We start from the raw sequence: 19,491 nt of genomic DNA on the forward strand, positions 1-19,491 counted from the left end.
TATTACTCACATTTATTTGTTTATATTTTTAGCACATTGATGTCTTAAGCAATATAACTTAACAACTAACAACTCTCTCTCTCTCTCTCTCTCTCTCTCTCTCTCTCTCTCTCTCTCTCTCTCTCTCTCTCTCTCTCTCTCTCTATATATATATATATATATATATATATATATATATATATATATATATATATATATAGTTTTTTAAATTGTTTTATATTGCACTACCAAGACCAGGCATGATTACTCAATTGCTCTTGTTTGATCTAGATTTGCTTATTGAATTACACTATTCGGATTTTGTTTTTAAAGATTACTCAACTTCAGTCATTACCTCTTTGTCTATTAATTTGTGGGCTTTGCTGTAGTTAACGGGAGTGTCCCATCCTTCCCGTTCACAAAGAGCCTGATAGAAGGCAGGTGTTACCAGGATGATGCCAGTTTTTGAAGGAGAAGACTTTGGTGTAGATGGTACAGTTTCCAAAGGTAGAACTGGAGGGACCTTCTCATGTACACGGTTCCTTTTCATGCTCAGGTCCAGAGTGCCATTTTCATCCACCTCGATGAATACATCCTAAAACAGCATAATCAGGGCTGATAAAAATCAAGAAAATTGGGAAAAATCCAGATTTTTTTTTTTTTTTAACATAAATGTGCGAAAATCCCTACGGTATTTGGATAAAATTCACATTTGATGACAAATCTTTGAGGAAAAAAAAAAGAGTACTTGCACTTCTGTCTGAAAAAAAACAAATCAAGAGCCTTTAAAGCATGGTGTGTGTGTGTGAGATTGCCAGTATGCTTACACATGCCTTTACAAGTAATTATTAAAAAGCATAAATAAAAGAGTAGCACTGAGAATGCTTGTATTAGAATGCGTGCTTGATATGAACTTATAGCTGCCCTTTTAATAGAATTCATTACAACCATCAGCAGCACAGATTGCTGGCATTTTGTTTAATAGCAACAGCTGTGTTATTTGTTTGTATGGCAGACATTACTAAAATGGCTGTTGCCAGTGTCAGTTTCAGGTCATATGTTTCATCTTATGTTAATAAACAGCTCATGAAATCCAAATAAAATCTTACATAGCATTTAGATACTCAAAAACCAGTGTGCTCCATTCTTAACAGTGTTTTTATTTCATTTTGAATAATTAGTTGGTCAGTAGTCTCTGCAGGATAAGGAGCCTCAAGAGGCGGTCTTGGATGCTCTGCAAATAAATCGTGTTTGGTTCACTTGCTTAACTTCAACATAAACAAAAGGGGAACTCAAATTTGTTTGCACACAGGTTTGTGTAAATGAATAACTAGTAACAGTACTGTGGAAGTTAATTTATATGTTTTTTTAATTCTGAATAACAATGTAGTCGTCAAAATCATATCCCTGCAACCTCTAAAAATGAAAATAAATCTATGTCTTTGTACTGCACATTTCCATGGACACCAAATGACAATATATTACTCGAGATTATATCACTCTTGAATAATAATGCTTTTCGCTGCCCTGTATACATAAGTGATGTATATTTAAACTCAATTTGAGCACCAAGTAAAATACAAGATTTATTCTTTTGTTGGTCTTTCTGATTTTTTTTTTTTTTTTTTTTTTTTTTTAAAGCATTAAAAAAAAAATCCTACCTGGCATTAAAAAACTGATCAAATGTAATATGCATTCAATCTTCATTTTACAGTAAGGTAAATAAAAGGTCACTGCACTAAATAACAATAATTTCCTTTTTTTTTTTTTTTTTTTTTTTTTGTAAATGTGCTTAAAAACCTTTTTCGAATAAGAGCCTATATTATATATATATATATATATATATATCGATATATATATATATATATATATATATATATATATATATATATAAACTCGTGCTTGAAAAGTCAAAGTGTACTCACACACTGAGCTTAAATATTTTATGAGACTTGCGCCTCATGATCTTTAATATATCTCCATTTAAATGCAAATGAGTGCAACAAGACTCCTGAAGTGGTTATCTCTATTTGAGACAGGAAATTAATATACCCAATCAACAGATCTTTCTAAGTTTCACTTTCCTATGAATGACCTCACTGGAACAAGCTTATGCATATTTTACCATAAAATCACTTCAACACATCAAACATTTTGATTCAAGGCAGTGGATGTGGATAATGCGAACACACTTTCTGTCACTATCTATTTTCACACTACACAAGGTCACTCACACTTTTCACAAGAAGCACTCTTTTAAATATGACCTTTTTGAGGTATAAGAACCTGTGAGTAGGGTTGCCACAACATCAAAATTACAGTTTTTGATTATTGAACCATTTCAATGCTACGATTACTGAGATTTCGCTGTCTGTGATACAATATTTAAATTAGTTTATATCATTTTTAGCATTACAAATGGCAGTCAATTTTTATTAATTTTTTTTAATTTGAATATAAAGCATGTTTATTTTGATAACGCTCAACTGGTTTCAGATCATTTACTATATTAAAGTTACCAGGTGGACTAACTCAATTAGTTTTAAAGCATTTTAAACAAGCTTATGTATTTAGTTAGAAACATATTAACCTGTGGTTTAATATTTCCTGATGTACAAGTGAATGAATGACAATTGTTTTTACAGGCACAAATAGGCATACAATCTTCAACTGTCTTAAACTGGTTTGCCTTTTTAATTTATTTTTAAACCAAGATATATGTAGGTTCAAGTCCAGTTATTTTATCCTGTGTAAACTATGTCAGTGGAAATGTTGCCCTGGGCACACAGTCACTTTCCAAAGTGAAAAAAAAAAGCTTTCCAGGTTAACCCCCCTTCCCTTATTTGTAATATCAGACTCTAATGTGATTGAGAACTGCTGCCTAAAATCCTAGTAATAAAACCACATAATAATTAATTGACGTTTAACTCTGTTTCAATTTAAATCTCCAGAGATCTTAAATTAAACAGGGTGCTGTTGATGGTAGTGATTAGATCATTTCCCATTATCAGGATTATCAAATGGTTACATTGGTATCGTATTCTATGGTTTTAAAAAAAAAAAAATACCATAAGAAGTATCGCAGCAATACAATACAGTAAATACAGTAGTAAACAATAACCGTGGCCATCTTACCTGTGACCTTCTGAATAAAGCAAGCCGCATATATTTTTTCTTTGACAATAGATGATGTCTAATTAACTGCACATAAAGAACATGGCTGGCCAATTTTCATTTTCTTTGTTGATTTTGTTCAATTTTTATGACAAAATTAACGTGGAACAAAAGACTAAGTCAAGGCCAAAATGTATCCAGGTCTCAGAGCATAAATGATCTCTGCATGGAATTTGGTATTTGAAGCTAGACCAATGATTGTGGTGAAAATACAGGGTTAAACTTCTAAACTGAAGCATATTTGATAGGAAGTAAGAGATTTTCAATTTGTGTGAATAAAATAGCTCAGTTTATTAATTCTTCTGCTGAAGGTATTCTTCTTGGTTTAATCCATTGATATAGTTGTATAGGACATCTGATGGAGATGGGAGTAAAGACTGATCTGACACAGCTTATCCAGGATAATAACTTACTAACCAGAATATCTTCTGCCATCTGCATCGTAACAGACAGACTTTCAGAGAGCCTTTATTTACATTCTTTTGGCATTTACGATATGCAAAGTTAGATTATAAATAAAAAAAATCTTAACTGTAAATGCCCCCTCACTTTTATGTATTTATCTAACAGTGCATTTTATATATATATATATATATATATATATATATATATATATATATATATATATATATATATATGGTGTGTACATCAAGTTCGGTACATAGTATCACAATTTGAGTCTCAGTAGTACATCAAATCTCCAACCTTTAACATTGTGATCACAAAGATATATATATATATATATATATATATATATATATATATAATATATATATATATATATAAAAATTAATTGGATTTAAACAGTCCCTTTAGCAGCTGTTAGAAGCAAGTCACTCTGTATTCTTAGCATTTATTTTAATTGTTTTAATGTCATTTTTCGTTTTTTACCAAACATTCTTGTAGCACATGCCACATGTATGCTTCTGGCACGCATGTCACAACGGCAAGTTGCAGCTCAAATGGCTGTTTCTGAGACTGGGATTCCTTGACTATAAAATACAGAATGGCAGTGCATTAATTTTTCAAGAAACCATCCAGAATCTTAACAGGGGCTTCCCACATCATTGCAGAGCTGTTATTGATGTTCATGAAGCAGGTTAATAAAAAAGGAATGCAAGCCATAACCAGGTTTTGTATTACTGATCTTTCAGGGAGGAAATTTACTATAATGTAATTGGATTACTGTTAATAAATTGGATCAATGATCTATTTGGAATTTAAATTTTGATCACAAATTTTCTTTGACAGTCCTGGTTTCATTTCCTTTCCTGGAAGCAACTTATCTCTTTACCAGAAGCATTTTAGTTTTTTAAGCACCTATTAGACATTAGTGACACAATTATATTACCTTTCTGGAGGGAGCCTGCGGCTTGGTAGAGTTACTGTCAGGCATCCCTCTGTATTGGGGGGACAGGTTGAGAATGGCAGCGGCCGCAGCAGCAGCATGGGCGTCTCCAGTATGGCTGTAGCTGTAGGTGCTGGGATGGCAGGGGCTCTTCGCCCGGGGAGCTGGCAGTCTGTTACTGGATGTCTGTGAGCTTGAAAACTGTGGGGATGCTGAACAGAAAAACAAGGTAAGTCAGTAAGATACATAAACTCACATGAGTTATAAGGGCATCATTATTAAACGTGTCAGTCTCTGCCAGAAGTTGGTCATCATGACATATGACCAGAAAAGCATTTCATAACAAAAGGGCTATGAATACTTTCATCGAAAGGGTGCAAATGGTTCCCCAGGTTCAGCCATCAGGTGTTGATCAGTTCAGTGTAGGTCACCATGACCAAATGTTCAAAAACTTTGTGTAATAAATGTCTAAGAAATTGTATGTTGAATTTGTGCTATGGTTCTCAAGATATAGCCTAGTGTCAAAAGCAATCAGAAACCAGTTGCATTATTTCAAAAATTATTTACAGCCCATGTTTTTATTTTATCAGTCATGCCCCTGGACAGGGAGTTTTTTAAAATATATTTAGAGCACAACAAAGTTTATTAAGGTTTATAAAAGGATTACATCACATATACAGTACTTAACTCTGAAAGAGATCGAATGAGACTCTAATAAGATGTTTCAAATTTGTTAATGAGCTCTGATTAGAACTGGGTTGTAAAGCATGGGACTTTTATAAAAGAACTCGATTGTGCAATGAGTAAAATGTCCACTAGGTGGTGTGGAAGTAATACATTGGTGTGGAAGTATGGAAGAGAAACTGACTTGTACAGTCTTCTCTGGTGTTGGAACTCTCAGTTTAGGTTTCTCTTTTGTTTTAAGCACTAGTGTTTAACAAATTCAAGACATTTTTTTATTTATTAATTTTTTTATTGAAATGTTGGTGCTTCCCAAACATTCAAAGTCATAATGAACCAGAATTCAAATTCAAATTTGGACTTGGTCATAGAACTACTCCTATATATGGTATATGCTTCCAAACTTACATTCAGAAAAGTGTGCAGCATCCTTGTCCAGTGCAACAGGGGCAACAGTGCGTTTACCAAAGACCTGTGCATCGAAGCTAGCATAATCAAAGCGGACCTTGCTGTATTTGTCCAAATTCTTTGCCAGGTTTGCTTGGAGAGCAGTGACAGGCTGTGCAAAACTGTAGCTGTATTGAGGAACCTCGAACTGTCTTGGCAAGCCTGGAAGTCTGCAGAAAAACAAAGCTGTTAACTAACTTCCTGGCTGTTAGATAAGCCATAGTATAAAACATGTTCTGTTTTTGTTGATAAGTATTTTGTATTAAAAAAAAAGGTTTATTGGTCCGTACCTGGAGACCCAGTCAGAATTTTGTCCACTTTTTGGACTATCTTCCTGGGATTTTGGATTTTTTCCAGCAGCAGCAATAGGACAACCAGAAAGACTAACAAACAAACAAACAAACAAACAAACAAACAAACAAACAAACAAACACCAATTGGTACCAGTTTACAGTTTACTGAACATATCATACAATGATGCAGTTATGCTGTGGGATCATTACATAAACCTTACTCTGGTTTAACTGGGGCTCCTTATAATATGATTTGAATATTAAAGAGGCAATTGCAAATTCATCTACACAGAAATTATTCAAAACCAGGATCTTTAATCTACATTGTACATATTTTACAATCTTTGAAAGTATTACTGGATGCCCTTGTTAAAAATAACTTGTCTGGTCATCTAGTTGTTTTTTTTTTTTATTTTAAACATATGTATGCAAAACATTTTCCTAGTGACCATATAAACCTAAACTATAAATGCAATATTCTAATCCTGTAACAGATTTGTTGTAAAGAGATCAATGATAGTGCCAGTACCCCTTCTGATTTTGATGTCACCCAGAACGGTCAATAGAAATACAGTATTTGGAGCTAGCTCTAGGGTTCCAACATGCTGGAAAAATCATGAAAATAAAAACATTGCATGGCAAAAATGTAGTAAAACCTAACGTTTGTGTTCATCGTTATATCCAATAACATTAACATCAATGATCTGATTTATTTGAGTTTTTAAAAAAAAAAAAAATATTTGAAGTGTCAAAGTTCTTGAAAAAATGAAAGGAAATGCAAAAATAAAATACAGATGTGTATTCTTTTAATAAAAAAAAGTGTGACTTACCTCCTGTGTGTGCTACGGTTACTGTTGACATGCCCCCTCCCTGTGCATCCTGGCGTTGGACACTTTAGTACATTCTCATGCATGGCAAGGACTGGGGAACGGGAGAGTAGGAGAGACAGAAATGACTTAGGGTGTTTTTGAAAAAGTGAGGTAGGGAAGCATACTGGCGTTGCCAAAGCTTTAGAGCACAGCGCAACGCTAATATATTTTCCCTCACCTCACTTCCTCTCAATCAGCCTTGAAGAAGCTTTACTGAATGAAGTTTTGAGGAAACAACAACACAGAATCTTACAGAACACACATACTGAAATAATAATAAAAAAAAAAAAAAAAAAAAAACATGTAAGACGTTACACATATAATGGAAATTGGAGATGATATAAAAAAAAATAAAAAATCACTTTAAGTCACATAATCTCAGCATGTTGTAAATGTGTACAACTGTTAGATTTGCAAACTCAAGTTCTGTCCTGTAGGTCAGAAGGTTATGTTTGAATTTGAACTCTGGCTCAGGCCTGCTTTTGTCAACCCTGCTGTGAATAAATGAAAAATACTACCTTCCAGTGTCAGCTCATAGAAATTTGGACCGCTTGAAATTCTTACACTATAAAAGTGAACAGGATCAAAACATGTTTGGATGAGCTTTAACTATTATTGAAACTGAAACAGACTTCCTTTCTGCATACAATTAGTGCCACTGTAGACTGTCAACTCCATCTGCAGTGGATTTGTATATAAGATCAGAAGCACCTGTGCTCAATGCAAATTTAGTATTTATTTCAGGAGAAAAAAAAACATGGCTAAGCCGCTGTTTAAAATAGTCATGTGCTGTTTTCTGTTTGTAGAGAATTGCCATTCTCTGGTCCTGACAGCACATAAACTCCAAACAGTAATTATATAGCGCAACACATTTCAAATAGTTTCTGTATTTTTATATTACTTAGCCTTGAGTGAAAGTTATGGCATATAGAAGCTTTAGAATACTACCAAATAACAAAAATAAATAAATACATTAAAAAAATATATATAAATGGATAACTGGAAATTTTTGCCATTTTATGTAGCATTATTTTAAGATAATGCCACATAATTAATTTAGTTCTTTGTATTTGGTATTATAAGGATAGTGGCACCATAACTGAACTGTATTTAAAAAAAAAAGAGTAACATTGTACTTTTATAAATACATCCCAGTCAGTACAACATATATTATAACATTCAAGATTAAACTATTTTTGTTCCCATGGGCCACCTCTTGCTGCTTTAGGATATCTGTACAGGGCTAAGTGACATTAATCAGTATTGCTGTACGATAGTGTGACGAAGTGCCCGCCCCTGTGTGTATTTTCTGTTATATGTTGTGTGTGGTGTGTTAAATGTTGGTGCATAGTCATTGGTACACAGGATATAAACGGGTCTGTGTAACACGAGTGTTTAAAATGTATATTTGAATTTGGGCAAGAGGATTGCACAGCACTTCACGTGCAAGTAAAATTCACGTGCAGTTGTACCGAGACTCCAATTGAATGATTGATTAGCAATCGAGTCTTGGTACAGCTGCATAAAAGCAGCATGTTTTCACTCACCCGGGGTTGTGTGTTCGGTGAGTGGAGAACGGGATTGGAGACGGAGGAAATAATAAGTATAATAATAATAATAACGTAAAGTAAAAGAAGCTCACTGTGTTTTGTTTGGTCCATTTTGTTTGTCTTTTTATTTTGGCGAATGTGCTGTGTCCTGTTTTTGTATTGTTACAACCGTTTATTTTCTGTCTGTTTGTTTATTTATTAAATGCTGAGCGAAAGCATTCGCTCAGCTCCACCTCTTGTTGTTTTATTTCCTGGCTCTGGTCTGACGCCACCCACTCCGGCCGTCTTTGTGACAGATACGTACAATAGGTACGCAGCAGAGTGGAAAGTTAGACTCAGAAGTATTGCATTGACTCCTTATGTTCTTTGCTTGACTTGTTAGAAGTTGAATTTTGTTTAATGATTGACAAGGTCAATTGAGTTGCCTACCTAAAGTGAACTCACTCTTTGCATTATATTATGATAGTTCAAACAAATCCACAGCACACCTTATTAAAAACAAACAAAAACAAAAAACAAAAAAACAGGCATTTCAGTGCTACACTATTTCTGAAAAGGTGCTTCCATAAATAAGACCTCTTGAAATTCTTGACTTGTTGAATCTCATACTGATTAAACCACACCTTTTTGTCCGTACTTACTCTCTGGTGGCACTCGGACCTTATGAGGGCACCCAGAAAGACTTCTGTGATGTGGGTAGAGTCCTGTCACATGACCAGTGCCATCACAACCTGGTGTAGGGCACTTTGTTTCTTTCTTATCTGATCGTGGAGATTCTGGAAAGATACAGCATAAACCAACACAAATATAAATGAACTATTTTCTTTAAATAACTAGACTTTAAATGTTATGTTGTAATTTGTGTTGCAGTCTTTAACATATGTGCTTGTTTCTCACCCCAGTATTATAAATGTGCAGCAATTATCTGTTCCCAGCTTGGATACCTGCCCCTTGTCAAGTCTATTTTTATCTGCCTTTTAAAGGTGCATTATTTGAAATGTTTTCTTATATTTGTCTTCATTCTATAAATGCATGAAACTCAAGAAATGTATCTATTATTATATGAATACACTTCCTGTGAAAATAAATAGGTGCATATTATGTTTTAAAATAAAACACATTTCATAAGATGATATTACCAGACTTATTGTCCCAAACATTTGTCTATTTTAAAAAGCTATGTTTGTTTTTAGTACTTCTCGACAAAATCTGACAAGACAAGGTTTTTGCAAAAATCAGAACCTTTTTATCATGTATTATAATAACCAGAATTGAAAATAATATGGAGGCACCTGATTGTTTTCAATTGAAACTATCCTGCACACCATCATTAGAACTATCCAAGATCATCTACAGTTAATATATTACTTTTAGTTTGCTGCAATATGTTTAATTTTGTTTGTGTTTGAATAGTATTCCATCAAACTGACAATTTGTGCTTGAACAATGCGCGTTCAGGTCAGGAATAAGGTGCGCTATTATTATTATTACTATTATTATTATTTAGATTTTTATTTTAAACTAATGTGTTTTTTTTTTTTTTTTTTTACTAAGAGGATTTTTTACTTGCAAGGCAGTGTTAAGTAAATGTTTATAAAAAGCTTTTATTTACAGTGTAACATATGGCTACTGAGAGTGAACTGAAAGTAAGGATGGACTTATGATTCCATGGTTGATATGGAAATTACAATAACATACTAATAATGAATCAAATACAGTTCTGCTTAGTTATCATGTGACCCTTTGTATCACTAAATCTGCTAGGAGATATGGCCATGTCTTTCATTTTCCCCATAATGCCATTTCACTTCCATTAGCATTCTCACTATCAGGCAAAAAACAATGAAGTCCCTAAACTGTGACCACCTACGACAGTTAATGCTGTACATTTTATAAATTACTTAACTGAACATTAAGAGAGTTACACATAGAAATAACCACTTCACAGGGAACTGTGAAACAGACTGATGATGTCCTCATTAATTCACAATGTATTTTACTTTTACAATGGCTTTTCTGGCATGGTAAACATTCTGACATTAATTCAAAATCTATCTTCAAAATAGCTGATTTTTGTGATCTCTTTGTTGTGCAGTTACATCTCAGTTACAACGTATACAGTTATTTAATACTGTGTCTTATTCACTTGAATGATTTGACTTATTAATTAGTACAGACGTGATATTTGTATTAGTTTGACTTAAATTGTTGTATGCCACGTTGATCTACAGTAACACACATTTTACAACATATTATGTTGTAATTCTTACTCATTACTTTTATAGCCATAAGCAAATGCAACTGTATCACCTGGGATATTGTTCACAAGTTCTGATTCTTCCATTGATTCATTAATACTAAATACTTACAACTAAAATCACTGCTTACTAATAAATAATTTACCTTTGCAGTTGTTATAGTTGTGTTTGCCATCAATGTCTACGAGTCTGCTGTGTCTCCGTTCCCCACTCATTTGTTCCAATAAGAACCGGTCCATTTCCTTGTAAGCATTGTGAAGGACCTGCCGCTGCTCAGACTGAAGGGCTATGGCCTGTTCCAGGAGACTCAGATTCCCTTTAGCCCTGTCGAAATCAAGGGTGTGCTCTGAAACCCCTGCTGACCAGCCATCATCTTCATCAAGAACATCAGCCTTGTCTTCACTTTCACTTGAGTCTTTCCTAGAGCCCAGGGTCTCACCATGCAGATTTTTTATTTGCACATCCAGGTCTTGGCAAACACCTGAATCCATGTCATCATCATTCTTCACTGCATCACTTTTCTTCTTCAGTGATTCTGTTGTGTGATTACCGTTTATGCCATTCACCTTCACAAACTTGGACAAATTTTCCCACCCACTGTCCACAATTTCAGAGTGGCTTTCACTGTGCACCAAAGAGCAATAAGGCTCTGCCTCTGAAGCAGCATTCTTTTCCTCTTTTGCTTGGTGTGGCACATTACCTTCACTGTCTGCTTCTGTGGAGTGGATGCCACTGTCATTCAGGGTGCTTTCAAAGGCAGCATGCTCAGGTGAATTCTCAGGTTCTTGTTTTAGTAGTGTCTTTTCCACTGCATTGTGGTAGCTGTTTTTGCGTGAGAGCTTGTCTGTCTCCAAACTCACTCGGGCTAGTTTCCCTAAGTTTCCACCTAAAGGAAAATTATAAAAATAATGTAGGTAAGTGAAAGGGCACTAAGCACATATAGAACAACAGATGTTTTTTTTTTTTTTTCTTTCACCTATTATGAGGAGATTGTTTCTAAATGGTCTTATAAAGCAGAAACTATAACATGCTGATGTTACCACTGCTTTTACAAAATTCTGAAATAATTCAACATTAACTGGAGGGTTTTCAGATGTGGAAAAGGTTTATCAGCGCTTTAATCTCCATATCCCACCCACCAGGTGTTTTAGTCAATGGGCAATATCAGACAAAGTGCTAATTATCTCAAAGAAAAAAAGAGTTCCACGTAAGTTATATAAAAATAGCTTTGTAATAATAAAGTTTCCAGCACAAATAATGTTATTTTACCTTTTATAATACTTTTTTCTTCACCTTAGAAACACAAGGTGCAAAATTCACCCTGGAGCAAATAGTTAATGAATTGGACCCTAAGGATTTGTTTAGCCTTAGAGAGCTTTATAAATATCACTTTGAAAGAAATGTAATCATTTAGATTGATCCAAGAAAATATTTTAATCCATCAAATCATTTAAACTAACTTACTAATAAGACTCTTTAAGGGTAGAGAATCAGAAAGAGTTATTATTATACACAGATCCATCCTCTTAATCATCCTACAGCATTACTATTTAAATGTAACCCGTAATAAGAATTGAGGACAAATAGAAGAAGATATGATTTATTTATTATTAGCTAGAATATTAACCTGTGTTCCCTTGAATGCAAGACTGCATGCTACGCAGTTGTACATTTACCTGTTGAACCCCTCAATGTTTCTTAAATATTTGTAATTGTGTAATTTCTAAAATGGTTTTCTAAAGGTTTAACATCAAAAGTATGCCCATGTGGCTGTAACTGGTGTGTTTATTGTTCAGTATGTTCTTAGGTTTAATACAGAATGAAGGTTTATCATGTTTCTAACATGTGGCTGGAGAATGTACTGAGTGAGCACACATAGAATATAGAAACATCAATTTTTTAATATTTAAGGATTATTCTGAGGTCTTTTGACCCCACAGTCCATCTTTAACTATATCAATTTCATGGCTATTAAATAGCCAATCTTCTATATTTGTTTAATTTTCCGTGTGTATTGGAAAATACTAGTCTGGTAATCATGCTCAAGTCAGTACATACTGGATTACCATACTGTACATTTTCAGGTTCTACACCTTTATGCAGGTTTGAGGATCTTCGGTATTGTATATTTATATGCCCCACTCAGTGAAAATCCATCTTCTATATCTTTTTATTTTTATTTTTTATTTTTAAATAAACTAGATCATACTAATTTTAATTAAAGCTTCACTGGGGGGGGGGGGGGGAAAAAAAAAAAAAAAAAAAAAAAAAAAAAAAAAAAAAAAAAAAGGGGGGGGGGGGGGGGGGGGGGAAAAAAAAAAAAAAAAAAAAAAAAAAAAAAAAAAGGCGAGGTTTACGAGGATCATCGGTTTGTTTAACAAAATAGGTGTGTGGGGGTTGAAAACCATTCTTTATTCTTCTCTAAGGGGGGGGGAAAAAAATCCAGACCAAACTGGATTTATAAGGTGTGCAGGGGTCTGATAATAACCTGCCTGCTACACTGTGGTGGAAAACATTTTAATCTGAATAGCATAAATAAAAAAGCAGCAAATCCATCCAACAAATGGATTAAAAGTTAGTCAGTTATGCACAGTTACAATTAGCAGAACAGGCAACGAGCACTTGTTTTCCATCCAGATGGATGCACAGCCTTTAAAAAAAAAAATCTTGGATCCCTACTGTGGTTTCTATATTGGAACAGGTGATCGGTTTGTAATCCAGAATGGCCATTACCAGAGCTCTGCTGCTGAGCAGAAGCTTGGCTCATATCAACAACAGCACTGCATGGCCAAATGGGAGGTTTGTATTCCCGTTATGAAATGCAGATATTTATAGCATCCCACAGGCACGGATTCTTATGTTTTTTTTTCCACTCTAGCTGTTATTTTATTTCCATACACAAACACTCTGAGACCACGCAGTGATTTCTGCAAGATCTTGTGTCATATTGTTAATACGAGTCCCAAGTACTCTCTTTAGAAGTAAACTTGACAAGAAAAACCTAATTGAATGTTCAAAATAACCTGGGTGATGGTTAGAGGAGAGCAAAAAGGGTTATGATAATTGTAATGTAATATGAACCGAGGAAACAAATAAGTGCCATTTCCAGTGAATCTGCCCAATTCATTGAGCTATTCTCTTGGTCCACTTAACTACCCACATGTGTACAATAATGAGTTGTAGACATTATGCCTAATTATGCATATTTGGGCTGTGTTAGAGAGCCTAACAAAAGCTCTCGAAAGCAACAATTACCTCTGTTGCTTAGTTACATAGTTTGAAATATACCTATTAAGTGCAGATTATAGGGGACTAAAATGCACATGTAAACCACATGTATTGTTGCCAAAATGTTGTTCATAATTCAGTTCATTACAGGCTCACGCTATTTTATCTTTGGAAAGGACAGCGCATTTAAATAAAATATTAATCGTCCTTCATGGAATGCATTTTTACTGTTTTCTTGCCAAAATGTTTTTCATCGTCTAGTTCATTACCATTTTATCTCAACAAAAGAGGATGGTTTAAATATAATATGTATACCTTATGCTTTAGGGAAGACACACAAGAGCTTTTTTTAAAAAATTAAAGATATAAAACAATTTACTCTATGCAGATCTGAGGTTCAATATGAACTTCTATGACAGCCAGTGATTTGGAATTTGACAGCACCATTTGGATATGTCTCATGAGTCATAGCCAATAACAATACAAGCCTCAAGGACTTCGTCAATATATCGTCAATATATTTCTCCCCACATCATCACACGTCCAACGATCCACTGGTTGGCTTGAACAACGTAACAGTCAGCATAATGTTCAACAAGACGTCTCCACACACTTTGTCTTCTGTCAGGTCTGTGAAGGGCAAAACGGCATTCATCGGTAAATAAAACACCCCACGGCGAGCTACAGTCATTCTGCTGATGCGCGGGTTACTTCTTCCTGGAATTTCTCGTGCTGTAGACACTGCAGTCTGAAAATGATAACGCAGATGGGTCAGTCAGATGTGATGGTCCTGGGCCGGTGTGGTGACCCTCTGCCTTCCAGGCCGTAGCCTGTCCCTCACAGAGCCGGTTTCCTGGTTTCTCTGGACTAGTCTGCTGATTGTTTTAGCAGAACCTCTCATTCTCCAGGCAACTTCTCTCACAGACAGGCTGCCTTCAATCATGCCGATAGCAATCAGGCAATCTTCATTACTCAAGCGGGGCATGGTCAGATCTTTCAGTGTTCTTGCTTTAATTAAAATCATGTCTTTTCGAATGGCTGTTTATACAGACTCTTAATCAACTAATTTTGCCAATTTTAACTCATCTCAAATATAAACACTGAGCACCTGGCATTTCTATGGAATCACATGACTCGAGCTTTTTGTTTATCCCAAGGAAAAACACTACTCAAACAATCAACAAACCTATCTGCTCACTACTTAAAATGTAAATAACATTATGTATGTGCCCAATGAGCTATTTATTAAAACCAATGACTGCTGCGTTTTCATTGTGCATCAGTATCTTTAAAATCTTAAAATGGATCAACAAACCCAGTTACTATTTTGTATTTAGCACAGAGACCAGACTAAGAAAATATTGGGAAGCTGAGTAGAGACAGAGCAGGCTGAAGGTAGCAGGCACCTTTTCACACAAGAAGTGGTGGGTGTGTGGAACGAATTGCCAAGTCAAGCTGCAGATTCATTGGGATTATTCAAGAGCTGTCTGGATGTTGTTCTGGCAACAGTTAGCTTTTAGGAACTGGATGTATCAGTTGGTTGAATGACCTTCTCTCATTCCTATCATGTAACTTTTTCTATGTTTTGTGGACACAGATGCATTAAGTTTGGAGGAAAGAAGTTTCAATTATAAGGTACAGTGGACAATTATTGTGATTTAAAACAGTTCATTTTAAAAATATCACAAAATGTCTACAATACTGACGTGTATAAAACATACAAGTGATCAGTAGTAAAATAATTAAATAAGTAAACAAAGAAAAAAAAACAGTTCATTCTCAGTAATGTGTTTGCCCAGCTTTACTGTTGTGTAATGCCAATCAACCAACAATCTGCCTAAACAGAGGGAAAAAAAGTACAATATATAGATTAGCGCACTTAGTATAAAACAAACACAGTTTGTAAGAACTATAGTTACAGACTAGTACGCAACAGATGGCATTTCAAAATCCACTGTCAATTGTTCATAAAAACAGACGAAAACAACAGGACATCTGTCTACCTGCTGGAGAGTCAGTGCTCCTTGCCTCTTCTTTGTCCTCTGGTTCTGTGAGGTCCTCATTCTCCTCCTCACAGTCATTGCTGGGACTGTAGTGCCGTGGTTTCATCAGAAGAGACTTCCTCTTGTTAACTGGGGCTCCGCACAGTACTTCCTGGGCACTTCTCTTTCTTGCCATGGAGCCATAGGTGCTGGGGAGAGCAGACAAAGAGCAATAAAGTACATGTGTTGCTATGGTTACATATTTGGGAGATTCACAGTTTGTTGACTGTTTCAGATCTGAGGCTAATTCAGTCTATTTTGCAACATGTTTGCCAACCATATGCCATCTGGAGACAAAAACAAATATGCTAAATCTTCATATACCAAGATTCACATTTCCTCTAAATTATTATCTATACAGCATAGTCCTGTTTTCCATTGAGATAACATATTGTTACAACTGAAATTGATTACTGCTACTAAAAGAAATAAGTGACCTTATACTATAAAGTATAGTACAAGTTTACAGTCAACATGCCCTAACCACGAATAAACCGAACTGATGAGTGATCAAATTACGAAGCAACGAGGGAGCATTGTAGTAAAAAAAAAAGTCTGTATTATAAACAACCGTTGAAAATGAACAAATACATTCAATATGGGAAGTCTTTGTAATGTACAGTAGGCACTGAATAACCCTATGTACTTATGTGTATTACATTACCATTTGGTCGTGTTTCTTTGTACAATATAAGCCTGCTGTTTTCTTTATACTAGTCCCCAATAGAGAATATATTAAATACGTTCATTCTTACCCGAGAGCCTGTGCTATACAGTCTACAGGAACTGTCAACAAGAAAAGAAAGTGAGAAAAATTAGTATGTTTACATTTCCACTGCAATAGTTTTTAATGCACGCACCTGTTTAATAGTGACAACAGTGCCGGACCTGCCAAGAACACAGGTGAGTTTTAATTATACAAATCGTCTACACAGCCACAAGCTCAGTTCAAACCTTTAAACTGACCTCTGATTTGAAAGTGGATGAACATAAATATTGTTTGATATGGGTTTGTAAATGTTAAAAAAAACAAAGAGAATGGCAAATATTGAATGTGTTTTGTTGTTAGTTATCAAATGGGCAAACATTTATTTGCACCAGAGACAGCTGGTGAAAAAAATCTCACTTTAAAAAAAAAAAATACTACATGCATGTGTTTTCCAATTTCTTATAAGTAAAAAAACAAAAAGAAAGAAACCTAGAGAAAAATAGCTTGGAAAATCTAGGATCTAAATCTAGGAAAAATACTAGAATACTATTTGTAGCATTAAAATTATATATAAGTGGAAAAAAGGATTCCTTATTGGGCACAGTTTCACAGTTTATATTACACGGCTATTTGTAAAACTATCTGTGCATGAAATGCAGTGCTCTTATTTTCTTAATAGTTATAAACTGATTAATCACATTACAATGCATTTAAACAGAAAGCACATTGAGATGTAGCTTCTCATTTATGGCCTTGTTCATAGAGGCGAGCCAATAGATCTGCCACATACTTCATATATGTATTAAATTACTTTATTGGTCAATAGTAGGAGACCTACAAGTCTTTGGATACTTGGGTAATGATGCACCTTTGTCGGCTATTTTAATGAAATGTATAATACAAATGTGCTTTTTGTTTAATTTGAGATAATACTGCAGTTTAATGAATACATTGTGCATATGTAATATCTGTGCACTTCAACCTTTGAAAAATATAATAAGGGAAATAATCAATTCAAGGATTAAAATGGTACTTCAGGGGTAATGAATGTAGTGAAGGAGCATTACAGTTGCCCAAAACAGAGGAACCTGCATGTTTTATGGTGTGATAGTTGGAATTTACCAACTCACCCTTGCTTCCCTTGTGTGTTTGAAGCCTCTTCTCTTCACTTTCTGCTTCCATCTACATGAGAAAGAAAAATATGACAATTACTAAGACAACTACTTTGGCTGCCGCTTTGGATGCAAGATGCTAGAGTAATGTGCCACTTAAACAATAACTGTTTCACAGTTACTACAGATGTTTTGATTTACCCTTTTTTTGTTTACGCAAGGATTGACTATGTAAAGATTATACCGGAATTTTTAACACAAGATTCCAGGGAGTAAACAATTCTCCCAAATTATTTAGATTCAGTTTTATTAAAAACACATATTAGAAATCACATGCTGTAGTATGAAAAGAACCTATCACAGCTGGGGGCGCGTCAAAATATCAGTACATCTTTATCCTGCACAGAACATTTCTCAAGTAAAAAAAAAAAAAAAAAAAAAAAAAAAAAAAAAAACACAACAAACAGGGGTTGCTAAGTATAGTCTTTGTTTTTCTAATTTGCAATATGGTACTATTTGTATGCCATTTTACATATCTCATAAGATATATCACCAATGTATGTTTAGTTATATTGTTGTATTTTGAATTATTTATACATGGAAACCGTGTATTCCTCTGCAGTGTTACTCTGCATTGTCCAGTAAGACAGATTCACTAGATTTACTGTACAGTAGGCATGTAACTAAGCAACAGGAAACATTAAATTATGAGTAGCAGAAGTATGATTTAAATTGAAACTGTAAACTAAGGCCATAGATCTGGCAACTTGGTCTGATTATGACAACAAAACAATTGCATAAAAGTTAAACCTTAATGCTGTAAACAAGATTTTTAGTATTACCATTCGTTCATGTCAGTGCAAAATGTAGGTATCTACATAAAATATAATAAATACACTAAATAAATCTTGATATTTTGTAAAAATGTGTATCCTACTGACAGTTTGTTGATATACTTGATAAACAAGCGAAGGAGAAGTGATACTTTTATTGGACTAACTAAACAATAATTAGTCACAAGCTTTCAAAATCTCAGAGTTCTCTTCTCCAGGTGAAAGTAGAAAGGACAAACGGTGATTCATTAACATTCAGTTAGTCCAATAAAAGGTATCACCTCTTCTTCTCTTTGTCTATCTTCTCTGGACTGATATGGCTATCATTTCACCTATCATGTTTGTTAACACGTTTGTGGAAACATTGACAGATGGCATTACAATGACCACAACTGTGTTGAAACCATCAATATCAGCATCTGACGCCACCACAAAAGGCTGCAATTGTTTCCTTATGCCATCTTATAAAGTGTTCCATTTTTTATCCTTTTGGAGTTTTAATTTAACCTTTTGTTCCTGAATTTTTAGGATAGACAGATTCAGTACTTAGAGTAGAATCTTGCCAAGTGCCATTGAGATTCATTCATTCCCTGAATTTTTATAAGGTAAAGGGTATCAGAGCTCCTGCTGGTTGGCATGGAAAAGCATATTTTCTTCATTCGTCCTCCATATACAACCATTCTTTTTGGAGATATTCTCATCTAGCCTAAATCTTTTAAGCCAAAAGGGATAACAAAATTCCATATGTTCTGCAGCCCCGTATTAAACACGGCCTTCAGAATGTATTCCCGAAGATGTGTTTCCTAACATGCTTGGGATTTTGTCAATCGTCCACCTTCTTAATTTATTTCTTTTGATGACTGATGGATGGATGGTTGAGGAATACAATACAAGAAATAAGCAATGCAATATTAATAGACAAAACAAAGCAGGTAACGTAGAAAAATATCCGAAAATGTGTACACATA

The 19,491-nt window shown here is 34.5% G+C and overlaps 1 protein-coding gene across 4 annotated transcripts in view; it reads right to left on the reverse strand.

Moving 5' to 3' along the window:
• Nucleotides 1–19,491, reverse strand: part of LOC121314373 (suppression of tumorigenicity 18 protein-like) — a 111,393-nt gene that overhangs the window by 18,143 nt on the left and 73,759 nt on the right. For all 4 annotated transcript variants that reach the window (XM_041247556.1, XM_041247554.1, XM_041247555.1 and 1 more), the window contains 10 exons: nucleotides 17,709–17,760; nucleotides 16,625–16,655; nucleotides 15,831–16,018; nucleotides 10,745–11,485; nucleotides 8,983–9,117; nucleotides 6,753–6,843; nucleotides 5,920–6,012; nucleotides 5,591–5,799; nucleotides 4,505–4,713; nucleotides 335–574 (listed from right to left, as the gene is read on the reverse strand). In XM_041247556.1, coding sequence (XP_041103490.1) covers nucleotides 335–574; nucleotides 4,505–4,713; nucleotides 5,591–5,799; nucleotides 5,920–6,012; nucleotides 6,753–6,843; nucleotides 8,983–9,117; nucleotides 10,745–11,485; nucleotides 15,831–16,018; nucleotides 16,625–16,655; nucleotides 17,709–17,760 — 1,989 coding nt within the window. The remainder of the gene's footprint in view (nucleotides 1–334; nucleotides 575–4,504; nucleotides 4,714–5,590; nucleotides 5,800–5,919; nucleotides 6,013–6,752; nucleotides 6,844–8,982; nucleotides 9,118–10,744; nucleotides 11,486–15,830; nucleotides 16,019–16,624; nucleotides 16,656–17,708; nucleotides 17,761–19,491) is intronic.

Source organism: Polyodon spathula, chromosome 4 (assembly GCF_017654505.1).
Source record: "Polyodon spathula isolate WHYD16114869_AA chromosome 4, ASM1765450v1, whole genome shotgun sequence".
Classification (NCBI taxonomy): Eukaryota; Metazoa; Chordata; class Actinopteri; order Acipenseriformes; family Polyodontidae; genus Polyodon; species Polyodon spathula.